At 64.4% G+C, this 19,790-nt stretch overlaps 1 protein-coding gene across 1 annotated transcript in view; it reads left to right on the top strand.

Annotated features, from left to right (window-relative positions):
• The first annotated feature begins 219 nt into the window (after window positions 1-219).
• The window catches only part of CCDC187 (coiled-coil domain containing 187), a 34,364-nt gene continuing 14,793 nt past the window's right edge, over window positions 220-19,790 (top strand). The window contains exons 1-12 of the mRNA XM_044920443.1: window positions 220-296; window positions 771-1,300; window positions 1,403-1,501; window positions 3,760-3,855; window positions 5,959-6,105; window positions 7,396-7,530; window positions 8,014-9,038; window positions 9,291-9,385; window positions 11,024-11,568; window positions 11,957-12,044; window positions 14,991-15,106; window positions 19,666-19,730. Coding sequence (XP_044776378.1) covers window positions 220-296; window positions 771-1,300; window positions 1,403-1,501; window positions 3,760-3,855; window positions 5,959-6,105; window positions 7,396-7,530; window positions 8,014-9,038; window positions 9,291-9,385; window positions 11,024-11,568; window positions 11,957-12,044; window positions 14,991-15,106; window positions 19,666-19,730 — 3,018 coding nt within the window. The remainder of the gene's footprint in view (window positions 297-770; window positions 1,301-1,402; window positions 1,502-3,759; window positions 3,856-5,958; window positions 6,106-7,395; window positions 7,531-8,013; window positions 9,039-9,290; window positions 9,386-11,023; window positions 11,569-11,956; window positions 12,045-14,990; window positions 15,107-19,665; window positions 19,731-19,790) is intronic.

Genomic DNA, 19,790 nt, shown 5'->3' with positions numbered 1-19,790 from the left:
CACCATGCCCACCCAGTTTCCACGACTATCCTGAGGGTTTCCATCGTGGGCCAGGGGACTGGGCTAGGCCGTGACCAGCCGGCAGTGGCCGGCCCATCCTGAGCAAGGATGGACACCGGGCTGCAGGCCGGCGGGCTGCCCCGTGAAAGCACCTTCTGACCCCAGGCAGGTGGTGACTGGGGGCTCACTGGGCTCTGCCCCCGACCTGGCCCTGTGGCCATGTCGACCTTGCTCATGGGGACGCTGGCTGCCGGCGCAGGAGAAATGATCCTGCCCCACCCCAAAGATAACCAGAGGTGCTGCCCCGTCTCACTCTGGCTCCTCAAGGCCCTGGGCAGACCCGCCACCTGAGGGGCTAGAGCCAACCCAGCTAGTGTTTGTGCGGCTGCACATGTCTGTGCCTGCCCACTGGGCCAGGCGGGGACCTGTGAGGGACAGCCTCCTTCCCCGGGAGGGCATCCGGGTCAGCGTGACGACGGAGGACTTGGGGGCCAGCGTGCCCCGCTGCATGCCTTCTCCGGAGCCTGTCTCCCCGTCTGTCAGTTGTGCTGATGGTGGTGACTGCCTGCAAGGCTCGAGGTAGCAATCGGAGAGGGGGCGTGCCTGGGGGCGTTTTCTTGGCCCCCCTGCACCTTTCTCGGTCGTGGGCATTCTGAGACAGGAGAGTGAGAGGGAGCAGGAGGGGTACTGGGGGGCGCACAGTCTGAGATGTTCTGCTCAGCACAGCCAGGTCTCCACACCAGACTCATGGGCTGCTTCTCTGTCCCCAGGGAATCCGGGCTCCATCCGCCTGTGGCTGAGGATGACGCCATGGCTGCCCTGAGGTGGCCCAGGCCCTCCCAGCAGCCAGGTGACCTGCAGGGAGCTCCCCACGTGGCCTGGTCCGACCACACTGAGCAGCTAGGCGCCCGGGGGAAGGCCCACAGCCACCCGGTGTGGTCGGAAGGCGAGGAGGCCAAGGATGGGGACAGCTCAGTGTCATCAGGCCGCCTCTCTGGCTCCTCTGGGGGCCACGAGTCCTGCACATCTCCCCCCGGGCCCTGGAAGGAGAGGCCCCCCCAGGTGCTGGGGCCCCGGCGGCAGCCCAGAGAGAGCAACCCGCGGCTGGAGCAGCTGCGGGACAAGATCCGAGCCCAGGCCCAGTGGCAGGCCAGCTGCGCCTCCCTGGGCACCTCCGCACCGTCCAGCGCCTCGCGCCTCTACAGAGCCTCCAAGCCAGACCCCCGGAGGAAGGCCAAGAAGCCGATGAACCCCCCTCCAGCCCCGTGGGAGGCACTCAGGCCTGGGGCCTCCGTCAAAGGTGCTGTTTTGGAGGCTGTTGAGTGGCTGCTACATGGGGGCCTTGTCCTGGAAACCCCTCCCGGAAGTTGTCCTCATGATGCCCCCTTTCGCTCTTCTCCAGGCTTAGGTGCCCTGAGTGTGGCTCCGTGTGGAGTGGAAGACAAGGCAATCCCCGGCCAGGGGTGCGAGCCGTCCGGGGTGCCCCGGCGCCAGGCCTCAGGTGAGGGGCTGCACGGCTGGCCATCCTGGCAGCCCAGCTCGGACCCTCAGGCGGCAGTCAGCGCGTCTCGGTTCTGGACCCTGCGGCTTCCCTCCCTCTATATGACTGGCGCTAGTATGATCCCGCTCAGACGAGGACAGTAGAGAGGGCCCCCGCCACGAAAGGGCTAGGCACAGATTTGGACCCGGCCTGCCATTCTCCGGAACGGGACCTCCTCTAAACCTCTGCTTCCCCCTCAGGGAAGGAATGCGGGCAGGCCCTGCAAGGCAGCCCGGGGCTCAAAGGGCAGGGGGTCTCCTGCACAGAATGGGTGACGTCTTTACTGTGTGGACACATACCAGCCACAGGGCCTGGCTGAGCCTTTCCCCGGGCCTGGGAGGTGCCAAGGGCTCGGTCATGGGTAGGCAGACTTCTTGCCGGTAGGAAGGGGCCAGGGGCCGAGGTAAGGTTTGGCTTACTCCTTCACTCAACAGATAGGAGGGGTGAGGTTGGAGAGGCAGACAGGAGCCATGCTTGGGGGCCAGAGAACGGTAGCATTTAAAGAGTCTGGATTGCACTGCTGGCCACGGGCACTGGAAACTGCTTTGGAGGGTTTTAAGCAGAGAGCCCCAGTGGGTTTGGGCTTTGGCAGGCCAGTACTGTTTGCAGGATGGGGAGCAGGGAGGAGGACGTCTCTCTAGTCTAGAAGGGCAGCCTCATTCCAGCAAGGTTTTGGAGGCCCCGGAGTGGGGCAGGGGGACGGGCTCGGGAGCAGAAGTCAGGCTGCCTGGGGTGCCCGAGGCTGCTGGGGTCTTCGGGGGGCCAGGGGGCACCAGGCAGGTCAGGTCGGGTCAATATGTGACCTGGGACCCCTGGGGCACCAGCCGCAGGTACCTCTCGGGCGCGTGTCCCGCCCCAGCTGGGTGTGTGAGCGGAGTCAGATGCAGGCCGGGGCCAAGGGGCCTGCCGGTCCGAGCCCAGGCGGCAGCGTCCAGCTCTGGCCTGGCCGTGGGCGGAAGCCGCTCCCCACCCAGGTGCCCAGGCCCACTGTGGCTCACAGCGATCACCTGCCCTTCTCCTCCTCCACCCATGGGGACCCCAACGGCCTCAGCCCCCCGAGCACCCCCACCCCACGGAGGCCACTGGGGCTCCTCAGCCAAGGTCAGGATTTGGCCGCTAGTCGCTCGGGGACTCAACAGCATCTAGTGTCATCGGTCACCATTCTTGACCTCCACATCTCATCCTTCCTGTTAGAACCCTCTGGAGGCAGGCTTGGGGCAGGGCCTAGGTCTTTTTTTTCTTTTTAAATTATGGTAAGGTACACATAAGATTTACCACCTTCACCACTAGTAAGTGTACAGCTCAGGGGCGTCCGTGAGTTCACACCGTTGTGCAGCCGTCCCTCTGTCTGTCCCCATAACATGGTCATCTTCCCAGACTGAGCTCTGTCTGCGTCACACACAGACCTGTCCCCTCCCCCGGCCCCCGCCCCCCTCTCCTTGTCTGTGGGTCTGACTCCTCTAGGGCTTCGTGTCAGTGGATCTTACAGAATTAGGGTGCTGGAGGCCCTTCCTGCCAGCAGGTTCCGGGCAGCGAGGACGGAGGGACCGGCCCAGGCCTGGAGAGTCCTTTTGGGCCAGGCTTTTCCAAGCGCCCCTGGCCCTGCTCACATGGCACTGGCTGGTGGGCTTCCTGGTGCTCCCCAAACACAGCTGCACCCCGGCCGTGGACAGAGACACCGAGGCCAAACAGCACTGGGCCTCGGGAAGCTAGTCCCCTCCTGCCGGCCCACTGTGCTTGCCAAGGGACTCCGACAACCTCCACCCCCTTGGGTCTCCGTGTCCCCTCCTGTCCAGCCAGGTGGACCCCACCATGCAAAGCCCCTGTGGTCCTCACTCTGATCCCACCTCCCCCCGCTGGGCCCCTGTCCAGCCTGGTTGGCCACCGCTCCCTGACAGCCCATTGAGTCAACACAAGGGCTGCAGGTCAGCCTGAGATGGGCAGGGCAGACCCAGCTGGGAGGCCGTTCCTGTCCTCAGGGGCTCTCGGCCCCAGGCACTCCGGGAGGTCGTGACGAGTCAGGGCCCCGGAGGGAGGGCCTGCTGGGGGGCGGGCAGTCCAGGGTGTCCCTCTGGCCCTGCACTCGGCCACCCGCTCTGGCACAGACCCAGGGAGCAGGCAGGACAGGTGCTTTGCTCCATAGGAGCCCGGGTCCACGAGTGTGGCTATCCCCGTGAATGTGACTGCTCACCTTCCCTCCTCCTCTCCCCTCCCTGAAGTTCCACGGGAGAAAGCCAGAAGGATGCAAAGTAGTCCTTGCAAAAGGGAGAAGGCCCCCAGATCACCCATCCCCAGAAGAGCCGCCAAAGACAAAGGTAAGGTCTGCCCATTTGGGGCCGCGACATGTCCTGGGGGTAAACGTCTGTGACCCAGCTCACCAGGTGGGCACACGGCTTTCTGGCGCATGGTTTCTGGTGCCGGGGACAGCAGAGGCCTGGGCTGCTGTGGGCCCGGGGACCTGGGATCGGCAGGGGCTTGGGCGGGGGGGTGGGTCTGCAGGGCACGGGGGAAGGGCAGCGCTGGCGTCCGCATCTCGGGGAACCGCAGACCCTGGCTGTCCCCGGGGCGCCGGGGGGTCCCCGCTCATGCAGGGCCCACCCCCCATGATGGAGGGAAAGCCCACAAAAGCCCCGAGCCCCCAGATGCGAAGGTCTCCAAGCACACAGGGCCGCTCACTCACCGTGCCTTCACACACATTTATAGCCTGCGCGCACGTGTGTGAAGACGCAGCGGTGATGGAGGGCGGCTGCGAGGGTCCGGTGGACAGATGTGTCGGCTGCGCGTCTGCGGCATTCCCAGGGAGCCGCCGTGCAGCGGCCTTCAGCAGCGGGGGGTTCTGCAGGAGGGAGGGCTTTCCCTACCTGCCTGGTTTGGGATTTGGACTCCAGCAGCAAACCCACAACATCTGCTTCACTGAGGCCCTGGTTGCAGCAAAGGCCTTTGGCCTCGTGTCCTCGGTCTCCCAGCCCTTTGGGGACATGGAGCCGTCACACAGGGGGCGCGTCGGCCGACCATGTCCCAGGAGAGTCCGAGGAAGATGTGGGGACGGTGGCGGGCTTGAGGTCCCAAAGGAATTTCTACTCGGGGCGTCTCTCCCCTGGGGCCTGGGCGGGTGGTGGGGTGGCGGCGTCCGGCGGAGACCCAGCTGTCCAGCCTGGATAGGTTTGTGGCCGCGCCCTTGCCCTGGAGCCAGCAGTCCCCAGGAGGGCCCCGCGTGGTGTGTGGGGAACGAGGCGGCACTGTTCCCCAGGGGGGTCAGTTCGGAGCAGCTGCACGCCCCGGACCCCAGCTCGACCACCCTCACGGCCCTCCTCCGCCGCAGACGGGCTTGCCCCCATCCTGTAGATGGGGATGCTGAGGCTCACAGAGGCCCACGCGGGCGAGCGGGCTCCAGGCCTGTGAGGCTCACCCGAGAGAGCCCAGCGGTGCATGCTCTGCCCGTGCCCGGCGCCGTCTTTCTGCTCCGCGCCTTCAGACCCACCACCTCCGCTGGGGGCAGCGCCGGCTCCGGCGGGACCATGACCGTCTCCCTCCCCCACGCTGGCTTCAGGGCCCCTTGAGGGAGGCGGGCAGCGCAGGCCGCTGGGGCAGACACATCTATTCAGCAAGGGTAGGAAGCAACAGGAGAGGAGAGAGAACCTCCACTCGAACCTGACAGTGAGGGATGCTGGGAGCCACGGAGAAGGTTCCAGAAGGCCCACGGAAAAGGCACGAGATATCACAGTTTTCTGCATCGTTGTCTCCTCCTACCCCTCAGCTTTATTTTAATGGCTCGCTTGACAAATGACCTGCTTTCTGCCCGACACTGGGTCAGAGGGCTTGCCACAGGCTGCATCCATCATCGTAACCACCGTGTCACCCTGACGGACTTCACCATTAGTTTCTGTCAGTGACCAAGTCACAGCTGGGCTAAGGAGAGATGAGCTTGGGGTCAGAGGTCAGAGCCACAGGACTGGGAATTGGATGAATTAGGAATTTGCTGTAGTTAACAAAAAATTAAATCGCAATAGTTATAAAATATTCATCCATCCGGGCCGACGGAAAATGAAGCCCAATATTTAATTTCAGATTATAGCACCTCACTTTGCATTTTTTATCATAGATTAGGTCGGCCCTGGGGCTCTGACAGGGCACTTGGGGACTTCATCCATTTCCACAGATTAAAAATCCTCTCGTAAAAAAATTAATTGCCATTAAACTGCTCGGCAGAAGAAAAAAATGTGCCCATCAGGACCCATTTATTGACCCGGACCCCTCTGGCAGGCTAATGGGGGATGAGCGACCGGTGATGGAGGGGCCTGGCCATCGGGCAGCCCCCTCGCCCGGGGCGGGGGGCAGGGGGCGAATCCCTGCGTGGTATCCCCGGGGAGGGAGCCGCGGTGGCAATTTTGTGCTGTTCAGCCGTGTCGGGGGACCAGGGCGGAGGAGCCTTGCTGGGGAGCCCAACCCCACTGGTGCCTTTCAAGACCCCAACGTGTCCAGCTGGGCAGTGCCGGCCTCAGCCCTGGCCTTTGACTCTGCCCGGAGCCAGCAGAATCCTGACCCCTCCCGGCCCGAGCCCTGCAGTGAGTGACCACTTTCATGTTTGTGGTCCCGTGGGGCGGTGCTCACAGATGGGGAAACCAAGTAAAGTCACTCCCCAAGGCCCATAGCTAGTCATCGACAGAGCCAGAGTTAGACGGGCTCTTAACCGCAGGTGTCCCAGGCGCCTGGTGTGGGAGGGCGTGGCCTCAGGGGCCCTCGCTGGAGGGGTGTGGCTTGTGGAGGGGTGGCCTTGGGGACAGGTCCTGGAGGGCAAAACTGCAAGGTGGTGTAGCCTTGGGTCGTGTCCCAGGGGCCTCGGCTTTGGGGAGCGGCTGAGGTCCTTCCTACAGGCGTGGCCTATGAAGGACGTGGCTTTGTGCAGCCCCCTCCCCTTCCTGGGGCCGCTGCTCCACAGGCCGCAACCTGTGACTATCTCCGGGTCTGGGCGGTGGTGGGGGTCTCTGACCCTGTTGGCTGCCTGCCCCGAGGGGTCGGCTTTCTGCATGGTCCCTGCTGTAAGGCCCCTTGCTTGGCAAAAACAAGCCCCTTTGTGGGAGGCAGGACAGGTCTTGGCCCGGGAGGTCCAGTTTCCTGCCCAGGGCTGGCCCTGGGGGAGATGCAGTGTGTGTCTGTGTGTCTGTGTGCATGTGTGCGTATGCATGTGTCTGAGTCTATGCGTGGGTCTCTGTGTCTGCGTGTGTGTGTGTGAGCTAAAGCTTGGCCGGTGCTCTGGCCTCCGCCAGCAACCTGGTTTGTAGTGACCGTGGGGCTGATGTTGGCATTTGGAGGGTGTAATCTGGGATTATGAAGTAAGAGCTTTGATAAATGACGTTTCTTATGCGACAACATTTGTTAACAAAAGCTCATTGGTCGCTGGGAGGCGGTGGGCGCTTGTGTCCGTGCTCCCTGGGACCCCTTGTAGGCGGAGCCTCAGCAGCATGAAAGCAAAGACCTTCCCCGGCTCAGGGCAGAGGCCAGCATTAGCCTCCCACTCGCGGCTCCTCATGACTACGGTCCTTGCTAGTGTGGGCTGGCGTTGACCTAGGATGTGCAGTGCACCTGGGCCCGTGGCCTTGGTTTTACAGGCAAAGCCATGGGGAGCGGGTTTTATTACCCCGTTTACCCAGGGTCAGAGAAGTCAGGTCACCGGCCAGGGTCATCCTGGGACTCGGCCCTGCCTCTTGCTGGCCACTGGCTGAGGCTCGCCCCAGCTCCTCTGGGAGCGTGTGACGCAGTCTCCGTGGGCTCCCTGGGGCCAAAGACCTCCTCGTCTGGGCCCGCATTCGGAAGGCCCCGGCCGCTCCGCTGTGTGTGCGTTTTCTCTGTTTAAGATTCTGAGTTGGTTGGTGTTTACGCCTGGAGGAAAGGACCAGCCCTGGTGAGGGCCCTGCTTGGGCCCCCTCCCGCCCTCCCCGGGCTCCAGAGCAAGGCTCCCTCAAGAGACCAGGCCCCTACCGCGGAATTAGGTAGCTGGTTCCCCGGCCTGTGCTCCTCCCTGCTCTGCTGGGGCATCAGGGGGTAGGCGCGGAGGGGAAGGCGGTGGCGTCGGGTGCAGGAGCAACCTCTCCCCAGCGGCCTGTCCAACGCCCTCCAGATCTGCCATCAGACGGGACTTGGAGAAAGCATTATATTTAAAAGCCAAAGAAAGGTTTTCTGCCCCTGAGAGACATGTTTTAGGCTCCTGGGAGGCAGGGCACGGCCACCTAGGCTTTCCCATGGTAGGGAATCAGGATGGGAGCGGCATCCTGGAGTGGGTGGCTCTGTGCCAGGTCGAGTCACCCATATGAGGCACCCACACCCAGAGGTGCAGTGTCCAAGTCCATGATGCATGTAAGGGCCAAGGGGCGAGCTCCCTGGGAGCAGGGCTGAGGGTGCCTGGGGCAGGGAGCGGGCTCTGCTCCTCCTGGGCCCCCACGGCTCCTGACACCTGTGACCACCTGTCTCCGCAGGAGATAGCAAGAGAGTTGGAGCTGCCGAGAGCGCCCCTGTCTGCCCCCGGATGCCCAGGCCAGCCTCCCTCCGAGGTGACCTGCAGCTGTCTGCCAACGCACCCAACCTGGCTTCCTGCGATCAGCCCATGACCATCCAAAACGCTATGGCCGTCCTTAGAGACCTCCGCCAGCAAATCCAGGCCGGGCTGGAGCTGGCCCGGCACCGCCACTCCAGGGGAGGGCCAGAGCTGGGGCGGTCAAAGCTGTGGCTGCAGGACCCGGCGGGGAGGAGGCAGTGGGGCCCCTGGAGCACCCCAGACGTGCGGGGCTCCTTCTCCAAGAGTCCTCAAGCAGGGATGGAGGGGAGGCGCTCCTCCTTAGAGAGGCCTGGCAGCTTCCCCACTGGGCATCGCTGGAGCACCCCGGCTGGGTGGGAGTCCTATCCCCAGCAGACCGGAGCGGCCCCAGGACGGAACCCCTCCTTCCAGAGGCCCGGGAGCCCCCCTGAGAGGCTGACCTCCCTGCCGCAGCGGCCCTGGAGCGCCTCGGCCGGGCAGGCCTCCAGGCCCCCGCGGACCTGGGCCACTCATGAAGACTGGGAGAGCCCCGCCCGAAGACCCTGGAGCCCTTCTGGCCAGCGGTCCCGGAGCGCCTCCTTCACGCAGGGCGCTAGCACCCCGTGCAAGGACAGAGGCCCCCTCCTGCCGCCCTCCGGAGTGGAGCACAGCTGGCTGAGGCCCACCGGGGGTGCCCCGGGGAAGGAGGAGTGGGTGCCACCACCCTGCCCGAAGCCCCGGGGGGCCCTGGGCCACCGCTACGGCACCGAGGCGCTGCGGGAGTTCATGCGCCAGAAGACGTTGGCGCGGCGGCGGCAGGCCCTGGAGGAGAAGGCCTCGGCTGTGCGGGCGCTCGAGCTGAAGAACCAGAGGCTGCAGGAAGTCTACAGGAAGCAGCGGGAGGCCATCCTGGGCAAAGCCGTCCCTGTGGTCTCCCAGACGAACCCTGGCATTGTGACCTTTTTCCCGCATTGTGCGCCGTCCAGGGTAGGAGCTGGGCCTGGGTGAGGACGCGGTGCCGGCCAGCTCAGCCCCTGAGCTCCTGGCAGCCCCAGATGCCTGCCTCCCCGGGGCTGGTGGAGGAGGGACCCACTGCCTCTGCCCCAGCCCTAGAGAGGGGGCCCCCATGGGGTCCAGCCTGAGCCCCTCTAGAGGGCAGGGCTAGTCCTGGGGCTAAGAGAGCCGTCTCGGGGTCTTCCGGCCGGGACGGAGGTCTCACTGTGCTCTCCTCTGCTTTAGGGCCTGGAAGCTCCCGGGAGCCTGGGGTCGCCTGTATTGGAGTGGAGCAAGGTGACCTCCGGCATGGTGCTGGGGGACCAGGAGGCCCCGGGCAGGTGGGTAGGCCGGCGGGGGCTGCCGTTGCTGGGTGGGGCTCCCTCTGCCCAGAGCGGGTGATCACGGGGGGCGCCGCTTCCCACAGCACATTTACAGTGCTCGATGCAGGGGCATCGAGCCATCCCCCGCTCGGCTCACAGAACATTTCAGCACCCCAGAAGCAAACCCCATACCCTTCAGCAGCTCCCCAGCAGCCCACCTGCGTTCTGCCTCCGCAGAAGCATCTGCGGGGACCGTTCCCATGAGCGGAGTCCCGCAGATGTGGCCGTTGGGGTCTGGCTTCTTCCTTGGGGCGTGTTCTCCGGGTTCATCCTTGCTGCAGTGGCTGTCAGGTCTTCCTTCCTTCTTCACGGCCAAATAAGACTCCACAGTGTCACACTGTGGGGTACGACACCCCACACGCTGTGTCCATCGGCCGGCTGGTGGACATCTGGGCCACCCCCTCTGGGCTGCAGTGAATGAATGGTTTGAATACCCATCTCGTGTGACGGACGTGGGAGTAGATTCGCCGGGCACCTCTACAGGGGAAGTTTGCATTTCACTTTTGGGGAGCTGTCAGGTGGTTTTCCCACCGGCTGCGTCATTTTGCATCCCCCTGCCCAGCAACGGAGGAGGATGCCGGCCTCTCCGTGCTCTGCCAACACTCCTTTTCTGTTTTGTTCTCTTTTGTTTTTGTTGTTTTCACGATTATGTATTTTATTTTTTTGAAGACTTTTTGTTTATTTGACCGAGAGAGACAGAGAGAGCATAAGCAGGGGGCAGGGGCAGAGGCAGAGGGAGAAGCAGGCTCCCCGCCGAGCAGGGAGCCCGACGCGGGGCTCGATCGCAGGACCCCGAGATCACGACCTGAGCCGAAGACAGTCGCTTCACTGGCTGAGCCACCCAGGCATCCCTCTCCCTCCACATTTTAAAGACATTGTAGGGAAATACACATAACATGGATTGACCATCTTCACTGCTGTTAAGTGCCAGTCCGTGCGTTCACACTGCTGTGCACCGTACCCTCTGTCCGTCCCCAGCACGTGGTCATCTTCTCACACTGGACTCTGTCCTGTTAAACCTCCTTCCCATCCCCCCGCCCCCACTCCTGCTCCCCATGTGTGTGGATCTGACTCCTCTCGGGCCTCCTGGGAGTCCATTGTTGGGGATTGGTCCCTCATTCTCAGGTTCATCCACGTTGTAGCCAGTGTCAGGATTCCTTCCTTTTTATGGAAAAGTGGTGTTTTTGTTGTTGTTGAGTTGTAGGTGTTCCTCATATGTCTGGGCATTGACCCTTATGAGATCTGGGGTTTGCCATCATGTCCCCCCTCCTGGAGGCCACCTTCTCACTCTGTTGACTGTGTCCTTCCATGCACACAAGTTGTGCATTTTGAAACACTTTGGTTGAGCTCTTTTTTTCTCTTGTCGCCCGGGCTCTTGGTGTTAAACCCCAGAACTCGGTCTTTCTCAGGCCGTGTGTGGTCCCTGTTGCATGCATAGAGGCCCGAAGCCACCCCTCCGGCCAGAGACAGTCACTGTAAATGGACGCGCTCCTTCACAGAAGCTGCGCTAGGCTCACCCCTGCACACACGTGTTTTGAACACGCAGCAGAGGACGCATGCGCCGGACCTGACCCCCTCTGCCCTCTCTCCCTGCAGCTTCTGCCTGTGTTTGAACAGAGCCTTGAATCGCACTGAGACTCTAGAGATGGACGGCCCCCAGGACGGCTGGGATGGTGCTCCCATGCGGAAGCTCCAGGACCCGACCAGCCGCCCCCCGCGCCCAGGCGTGTGCATCTACCTGGACCCCGAGGAGAGCGAGCACCTGGGCACACTGGGGCCCCTGCACTTCCGCCACAAGGAGGCCCGGCTACAGGCACTGGAGACCATGGCCAACGTCCTGAAGCAACGGATTGACATCCTCACAGCCAAGCTGCACAGGTCGGAGGCACCGGACACTCTCGGGGACCCGGTCTCGGACCTGTCGCTCTCACGCCCCAGCTCCATGCCCATAGCCCCGGTCTGCTCTGGAGGCCTGGTGCCCAACAGGAGCAGAGGGGCCCCCTGGGACTGGGCAGACATGCCGGCCAGGACACTGGTCTCTCCTACCTGCTTCCTGGATGGCGGGACTCTGCCGTGGAGCCCCGACTGGGAGCGGCGACAGAGCGTCAGCCCAAGAGGCCACTACGACAGCAAGCCCGGAGGTGGGGCTGGGGCCCGGGCCGCGAGCGACCACCAGCCCCGCCAGTGGCCAAGGGGACCCCTACCCCCGAGGGGCAGGGTTCGGCTTCTTCTCCCTAAAGGGGAGATAACGAGGACGATACCACAGCAGGTGTCCGGGCCGCCTGAGGGGACGTTGGTGACCGTCCTGGCAGAGCCTGGTCATGCGCTAAATCTTCCATCAGCTGTAGACCTTGTCAGCACCCTGGCCCTGGAGGGAGGAGGGGTGAGGCCCTCCCACAGAGGGGCGAGAAAGTGGACACGGCCCAGGCCCCTCTTGCCGTGGGGACTGGGGGTGCCCCCCTCCGTCCCCACCCCCACCCGCCAGGGGTTCCTCTCCTCCTGCCAACTCCTGGGGTCCATCTCTCCAAGGTTTCATTGAGGACGGGCGTTTGGAGCTGGATAACAGGCTGGCAAGAAACACGGCTTCCTTCCAGGCCCTCGGCCCCTTTATCGGGCGGTGAGCCCCCGCGCCCCCCGCGCCCCCCGCGGCCCTGCGCCCTGGCCAGGCCACGAGCCAGTGGCAATGCACAGCCGGTGCCCAGGGGTCTGGGTCTGACACAGCTGCTGACCCAACCGCGAGAAGCCCCCCGACCTGGGTCAGGGCCTGCCGGCTCAGGCGCCGGCCACACGGTGGCTCAGAGACTCCACTCCGGCTGGGCTGTGGGCAGTGGGCCCTTGACCCAAGTTCCCCGCTGATGGGGGGCAGCCCCCGAATGCGCCCCTCCCCACACTCCTCTGCACGGCCTCCCGGCCCCAGCCGGACACTGTCTGCCACACTTGTCTGTGTGATCGGCGGGTCCTCCCCCCAGGTCCTGTGTCCCGTGTCTAGGTGCTCAGGACCACCCCTCCACAGACCCTGCACCTTCCCGTGGCTTTCCTCCCCAGCACGGCCTGAGGCCTCTGGGGGCCCCTTCATGCAGGCCCTTTGAGTCCAGTTGGTGGAACAGAAGGATGGCTGCCAGCAGGGGGCAGCATTGGGCTGGACTGCTGTTCTCCACCCTCTGTGTCCCAGACCCGGAGAGGCCAGGGAGGGGAGACTCCCCAGAGGTTGACCCGGTGCCCAGGCTCCAGGTGGACACCCCACATCTGCGCGTCCCGCTGCTGGACAGCGGGCAGGGCCTCGCAGGCCCAGCAGCTCACACCGCCGGGCATTCCCGCCCAGGGGACCCCACACCCGGGCGCTGCATCTTCCCGGCGCCCCCGGCTCTGACCAGGCTGTGCAGAGTCGCGCCCTGGACGACCCAGCAGCCTTGCTGTGCAGGGATCAGCACCCAGGGGCTTTGCGGGCCCCTCTGTGTCCAGAAAAGCTGCCTGGCCTGTCCCTTCCAAAACAGCAGTTGTTGCTCCCCGCTCGCGGCTCTGTGCCCTCATCCAGCTTGTGGCCCTCCCTCCGCTGCCCCAAGCTGGCGCCCCCCCAAGTTCTCCAGACCCAGGGCCTGGCCCGTCCTGATGCCTCTCAGGCCAGTTTCTGAATTGGGGTGGGACCATGCCCCACACTGTCCATTCCCTGCTGGGACCGTGGGGCTCCGTCTGGTTGGGGACCCAGCCTATCCCCGGCACAGCACGGTGAGGATGCCGGCTCCACCCTCCAAGGGCCCAGCCTCTTGGGAAGGAAGGGTGGGCGAGGGCACGCCCCCGTGGGATTCCTGCCCCCACCCGCGGGCCGTCCTGCACCTTGGGCAGTGCCATCAGCGTTCTGTGAGATGTGTTCTCATTCCCATTTTACAGACAGGAACACTGAGGCTCAGAGAAGCACAGTGACATGTCAGGATCTCATAGCTCGTGGGAGGTTCTTCCTCCCCGGCATTCTCTAGTTCGGTGCTCTCAGACTGTGCCCTGAGAACTTGTTAGACATGCAGAGTCCCCAGCCCACCCCGGGCCCCCTGGACCTGGTGCACGAGGCCAGTCCTTGGGATCGTTTGAGAACTACTGCCCTGGGAAGTCTAGGCCCGAGGTCCACAGGGCCCGCGGGCCCCTGCCTGTCCGCGGACAAAGCTGGATGGGCAGCCAGCCACGCTCATCCTTCACGCGAGGGGGTGGCAGTCCTGCTCACATGGCAGAGTCGAGTCGTGTCCATAGTGGCAGAGGCTGGGTGGCCTGCAAAGCCCACATGTTTGCCGTGTGTCCCTTTATGGGACGTGTTTGCCGATCCTGGCTTATTGAGCGATGGCCGTGAGGGCATTCCCTTCAAGGAGAGCCGCTGAGTGCCCCTGCAGCGACCTGGTCTCTCCTATCCCCTCCCGTCCCCTGATGGTCACACACTCCCGCAGCAGCCCCCGCCCCATCCCGGGGTCTACCTGGATTCAGCCCCCAGCCCGTCCACTGCCTCCCCAGGGCTGCTCCCTCTTTCCAGGACCCTCTTCCCAGCCATCTCCCCTGCAAGGCCAGGGGCTGCAGGGGCAGGGGCCGGGCAGTGACCTAGCAGGTGCTCCGCAAACACCTGGGGTGGCTGGAGGAGGGCCATGCGCCCCCCTCAGTCTCCATGGCCCGCGGGTGTGTCCTTAGTCACTCGGGCGGTCCTGAGTCGCTGTGCGCCAGGGGGACAAACGTGACGTGAGGCAGAGCTGTGTGACTGCGGACACAGGCGCCCCGTTCATACGGTCGTGTCCCGGGCGGGGCTCTCCTGGCCTACCGCTGTCTCGGGAAAGGCCCAGCCTGACGCCTTCCTCCCAGTCCTGCCAGTGACATGTGCTGGCCAGCCTCAGGGCAGGGGGTTAGGGTGGCCTGCGGGGACAGGCCTCCGAGTCCAGCTGGCCGGCTGTGACCCCTGCGTCCTCGGGCACCTGGCCAGCTCAGGCTCTGTCTGTGGGACGGGGCAGCGTTTCGGGCCATGAGCAGGTGGCGGTGAGGGTTAGGGCTGGTGTGTCTCCATTCTGGGCCTGGTGGGCAGTGCCCCTTAGCAGATGGTAGAGGGAACGACAGAGATGAAGAACGGGCTCTGTGCCCCTCATTCCCAGAGTGGCCGTTTTCCCCCGAAGGGCCTGGCGTGGGAGCAGACCCAGAGCAGGCCTGGCCTCCCAGGCAAGGGGCATTCTGGTCCCAGTGCGGTGGTGGTGGAAGCCAAGGCTCAGCCATCTGAGCTCCCGAAGGCTGCTGGTCCCCGGGGTCCCAGTGCAGAGCCCACGCTGCCGCTCACAGATGACGCCCCCCCCAAGCTGGGGGACACTGCTGGTGTTGGCATCCGTGGGTGCCACCTGCTCACTGCTGCCCTCCTGGTCCTCTGGTCACAGGCCCATCCCCCTTAGGCCTCTGGTCCTTGGCTTCAGCCCGGGCCCCGGTGGGTCTGAGAGCTGCGTGTTCAGGCCGAGGGAAGCCGGGTCACCACCCCCAGCCCTGCAGCTGCCTCAGACTGCATGGATGTCCCTGCCCGACTCTGCTCACATGTGTGTTTGTGTGCCCCTAGCTCAGTCGGGGTGCCGGCCATGTTGGACCCCACCTGCGGCTCCCTGCAGCTGGAGGAGATGCCGTCGGCCAGAGGGGCGGCGGGCTTGGTCACGCCCTGGACCGCGCGAGGTTGCGGTAAGGGCGAGCCTGCGGACGGGCCCTGGGCTGGCTGGCCGGGTGGCCGGGGAGGTCCGCTGGGGACCCCCTCCACTGCCTGATGCTCCCGCGCGGTCCTGCGGGTGTAGAGAGATCCTTTTCTATGTGGAGAGCGTCCATGCATCAGTATTAAAGTTTTTTGGAGGCTTTTGGGACCCAGCCGCTTGCTATGTGCTCTTGCCATGCCTCTGTTGTGACTGATACTTGGTCCAGTGGGGGCCCTTGGCGGCCCTGCTCTCGGACCTCTTCCTCGAGCACCCGCGGGCCCAGGCTTCTGCCTTTCCTTTTGCTTCTGAAGGGTTTTGTCCTGGGTTTCAGATGAGGAGACTTGCTCAGGACCACAGGGCTGGTGCAGAGCGGGGGGTGCAGGGGTGCGTGGGGCGGTGCCCTGCCTGGTGCACTGAGGGGATGGGTGGGCTGTGGGGGTGCTCCACTCAGGGAGGGGCAGCTGGAGGGTCCTGGCACAGTGGCTGGGGATGTGTGTAGAAGGCGGCCCCCTGGGGGTGGGGGGGTTCTGTGCCATCCTCATCCCTTGACCAGTCTCTCCCACCTCCCCTGCCTCGTGCTCTGGGGGACTCTCCAGCCTGTGGTGGGGGCTGCTGGGGAGCCTCACACCTGGCCCCGCGTCTCCCCATCTCCCGAGGCACCAGGAGCCTTATCAGCCTGCTAATTCATTTATTTGCTCCTCTCCCTGCTCTTCCAACTTATATCCACTGAGCACCTGCTGCGCCTGGTGCCCGAGATCAGGCCCAGCCCTGGAGGCACCTGCTTTTAGTGGGGGAGGCAACAGAAGATGCTCAAGGCAGGGCACACAGCATGTCAGGTTCCGAGCGATAAGTGACAAGGATACGTGACCAGCTTCCGGGTAGAGGTTTCCACCGTGTTACAGTCCTAGAAAGTGCGGCCCAGAGAGGGGCAGTGGGAGGCCCAGGGGCACCCAGGGATGAGCCGGGATTAGGGCTTGGACGCAGTTGCCAGCACTCGGTCCATCCCCTGCTGCCCTTCTGGAAGGCTGGCTGAGCCGGGGGTTGGCTGGCTGCTGTGAGGGTCAAGAGTGAGTCCTAGTCGCCTGGGGGTGGCTGCCTCCTGGCCAGGATCCTGCAAAGGGGGTCAGGCTCTGGCCTTCCCTCCAGAGTGGGCAGCCCTCTCGTTAGTCCTCGGCCCCATTGACCATGCCTGCAGGGCCGAGCAGCCGGAGTGGCTCCTTGCTCTTGGGAGGGACGTCCACAGTGGGGGCCCCGGCACCAGAGGCCCCCCGAGAGGCTCCGGCAGGAGTGAGTGCTGCCGTCCCTGCAGTGAGGTTGGGGTGAGGACCCCGGAAGCACTGGCTTCAGTGGCTTCAGGGAACAGTAGAGATGGCCCCCCCGTCCATCACCTCCACACCTGGGGTCCTGGCTCCCAGGAACCTGGGCACAGATTTATGTTCCCGAAAGCTGGGAGAACACAGGTGGCCCCCGCCTCTCTACTGTCAAATGGGGTGACGTGAAGCTCGGAGTTGAGGCAGAAGGCACGTGTCTCTGAGGACAGCCACTGCGGGGCTCTCAACTTTTACTGCTGCTGGTTAGCAGTGCCCCGTCCCTCCGGCCCTCCTGGGATGCCCGGCGCACGTGCCCCCCCCACTTGCACTCCCTGCGCGGTGTCTGCCCGTATGGGGGGTCGACATCTGCGGGGGGCAGGCAGGCCTGGAGCCCACGGGGAGGGGCATGAGAGCAGAGCTAGGGCAGAGAAGGGGACCCTCTCTGCATCCCAAGGGGAAAACCATCAGTCACTGGTTGGAAGGACAAAATAGCTGCATTGTGGACTCCCACAACCAGGGGTGAGCTTCCCCATGGACTCATTCAGGGGGGCGGCGGTCACTGGGTTGCCTGGGCTCCAGGGCAAGGACAGGCCCTCCTGCAGAGCTGCCCCTCCCCGCAGGCCCCTCTCAGCTGGGCGAGGGGCTGGGCAGAGTTAGAGGGGGCCCCACGCCACCTGCTGTGGGGCCTCGGGGTCCTGAGGGCTCCCACCCCACACTGGCCGTGCCTTCCAGAGAAAGGAGACAGGGCAGAGCTGTCCCAGTCCCCTGCCCCATGCCATGTCCATGAACAGCCCTCCGGGAACCTCGGAGTCTGGTCTAGGAGGAGCTGTTGGCCAGGGGACCCGGCAGCTTCCACAGGCTGAACCTGAGCCTTCCGGAAAAACCTGCTCCTCTCCCTGGCTCGGCCTCCAGGCTGTCTCTCCAGGAAGGCGGGAGCAAGATGGACAACGGGGTGGAGGCTCACCCCAGCTTCTTGGTCCCTCCCGCGTCCCTCCTTACACTGTCGGTGGGGCGGGCCTATCTCTGTGCTGAAATTCTCTGGCAGGATCTCTTTACCCTGAGGCTGCAGGCAGCCCCCAGGACCCATTTGAAATCTGAGCTGCCCCCGCCTAGAGTGGCTGAGAGCAGGATCTCAGGTAGCCAGAGACCAAGCAACGAGCACACCCAGAGTGCGTGTGCTGGGCTTTCATCCGACACCTCCTCCAGGAAGCCTCCCAGATAACACTTGGGCTGGGCCGGGTCCTGCCGCTCACCCGGTCGTAGCTTGCTCTGTGGGCCGTGAGCACCTGAGGGTCTGGCTCTCACTGCAGTTCCAGCCGCGGCCCACCACGTGCATGTGCCTGGGAAATGTTTGCCAAGAGTGAGTGAGCCAGCTGCTCGATCCATGGAAAGCCGGGCCGTTCTGCTCTGGAGGAGAAGCACTCCTGAGCGTCCTGAGTGCCGGGGCCAGGCACTGTGTGCACATGTGGGTCTCGCCGGTCTCAGCGACCTGGGGGGGGTCCCATCCTCATGCCCCTGCTTATGGAGGAGCCTGGTGTTCAAAGAGGCACCATCACCTTGAGCCAATCGGTGGCAGAACAGGGGTTTGGACCCAGTTTTTCCTGCTGGGGGCAGCGCTGTCCAGTAGACAAACGTCTAGACCAGCATCACTCGATAGTACTTACTTTCGAGACCATGTTGTCTGGTGGAACCTTCTGGAAGGAGGGGAATGTTCTAGATTCTGGGCTATCCAGTATGGTAGCCGTCAGCCACGGTGGCTGTCTAGCCAGGGAAACGGGGCCAGCAGGACCGAAGGGGGGCGTGTTAGGTTTAGTTCCTTTTCATTTAATGTCAGTGGTGCTCGTGGTGGCCGGCGGTCAGGCCAGACAGGGAGACTTTAGCTCCGGGCCGGGGGCGCTCCCACCCAGGGCGCGGTGTCCTGTCAGCTCCTTCCAGCTTCAGGCCCTGATTCCCCGAGCTCAGCCTCATAACTGAGAACATGCTTGTCGTGACACGCCCACCTCGGGGACAGCTCGGAGCTCAGGGCCACGGGGCCCGTGTCTCCATGGTGACCGTCTGGGGTGCTGACGTGTGGGGCCAGCGATGATGAGGAACACCCCTCCCCCAGCCTTCGAGCCTCCCGGGTGCCTGCAGGACGGTCCGTGGGCGCTCAGGCTGGCGGGGCCTGGGGGGTCCTGGGCATCTTCTCTGGCTCCAGCTTCTCTCCGTGGCCACAAAACAAAAGCAGAGGAGGATGTTTCCTTCTCGAGGGAACTTCAGCTCAGAAGAGACACTTCAAGCCGTTCTCCCCAGTGGGTCTCCATTCCCCGTGGAGGCGGGACGGAAGGGCTGCCCCACGCTCAGCACACGTCAGGCGGCCAGAGCCCCTGCTTCTCCCCCCCGCCTTGGTGCTTCAGAGTTTTCTCAGTGCTGTGCAAATGCCCTGGGGCTGGTTTCGCTGAGGTCCACAGCCGCTCCCGCTGGAGCCATGGAAAGCCGGCCGCTCTGCTCTGGACGAGGAGCACCATCCAGGGGACGGCATTCTCCCTGCACACTGGCCAGCCACGACGGTCATCCAAGAGCCACCAGGAGGGCACCAGCCCCAGGAGGGAGCCCACACGCCCTCCTCTGCCCACCCCCACCAGGCCCAGGCCCAGAAGATGGGAGGCGGGCCAAGGAGGGTGCAGCCAGCCACCCCTCCGACCATGGAGGCAGCCGCAGAGGGGCCCAGAGCACCAATGGTGTGCAGAGCCCGAGCTGGCCCCTCCACTGCCCTGGGGGACTCCCTGACCCGGGCGGGGAGGCTGAGTTTTCCGTGCTCATTCTCTGGAGCGGCCCCAGAAATCCCAGGGATGCCTGGGGACCTGCCCAGCTGTGACCCTGACTCCGCGGCAGCAGCTGCTGTCCGTCCGTCCCGCATGTGCTTGGGCTTCTCACCGCCGGTGGGGGCGGGGGGGCACCTCGTTTTCCCACCGAGGCTCTGAAGGGCTAGTGATTTGTTCCAGGTCACCCGGGGAGGTCTGTCTGCTTGGCTCCCGATGTCTCTGCAGACTCGGGCATCGCTCCCGGGGGAGTGTGGCCGAGGGTCAGGCAGCACGAACCCCGAGCTGAGGTGGAGCAGTCCCAGCAGCTGGCTGCCTCCCCCTGCCGTAGGCTGCACCCGTCCGCCCTCCCTGGATGCCGTGCTGGGAGTCGGGCGCCTGCCCTCCTGCAGGCCGAGGGCTGAGGCCACTCAGCTGCCCCTTCTCTGTGGCTCCTGCAGGTCAGCGCTCCGGGCACCTTGCCAACGTCCCCCGGAAGTCCCCGAGCTTTCTCAAGTCCCTGCAGGTGTGTCCTGCCCCCATCCTATCGGGCTGATGACAGCTGTGTCCCCGGTAGGCCTGCCTG

Source organism: Neomonachus schauinslandi, chromosome 13 (genome assembly GCF_002201575.2).
Source record: "Neomonachus schauinslandi chromosome 13, ASM220157v2, whole genome shotgun sequence".
Taxonomy (NCBI): Eukaryota; Metazoa; Chordata; class Mammalia; order Carnivora; family Phocidae; genus Neomonachus; species Neomonachus schauinslandi.
The sequence above is the reverse complement of the archived record's forward strand: the minus strand, read 5'-3'. Positions and strand labels throughout refer to the sequence as shown.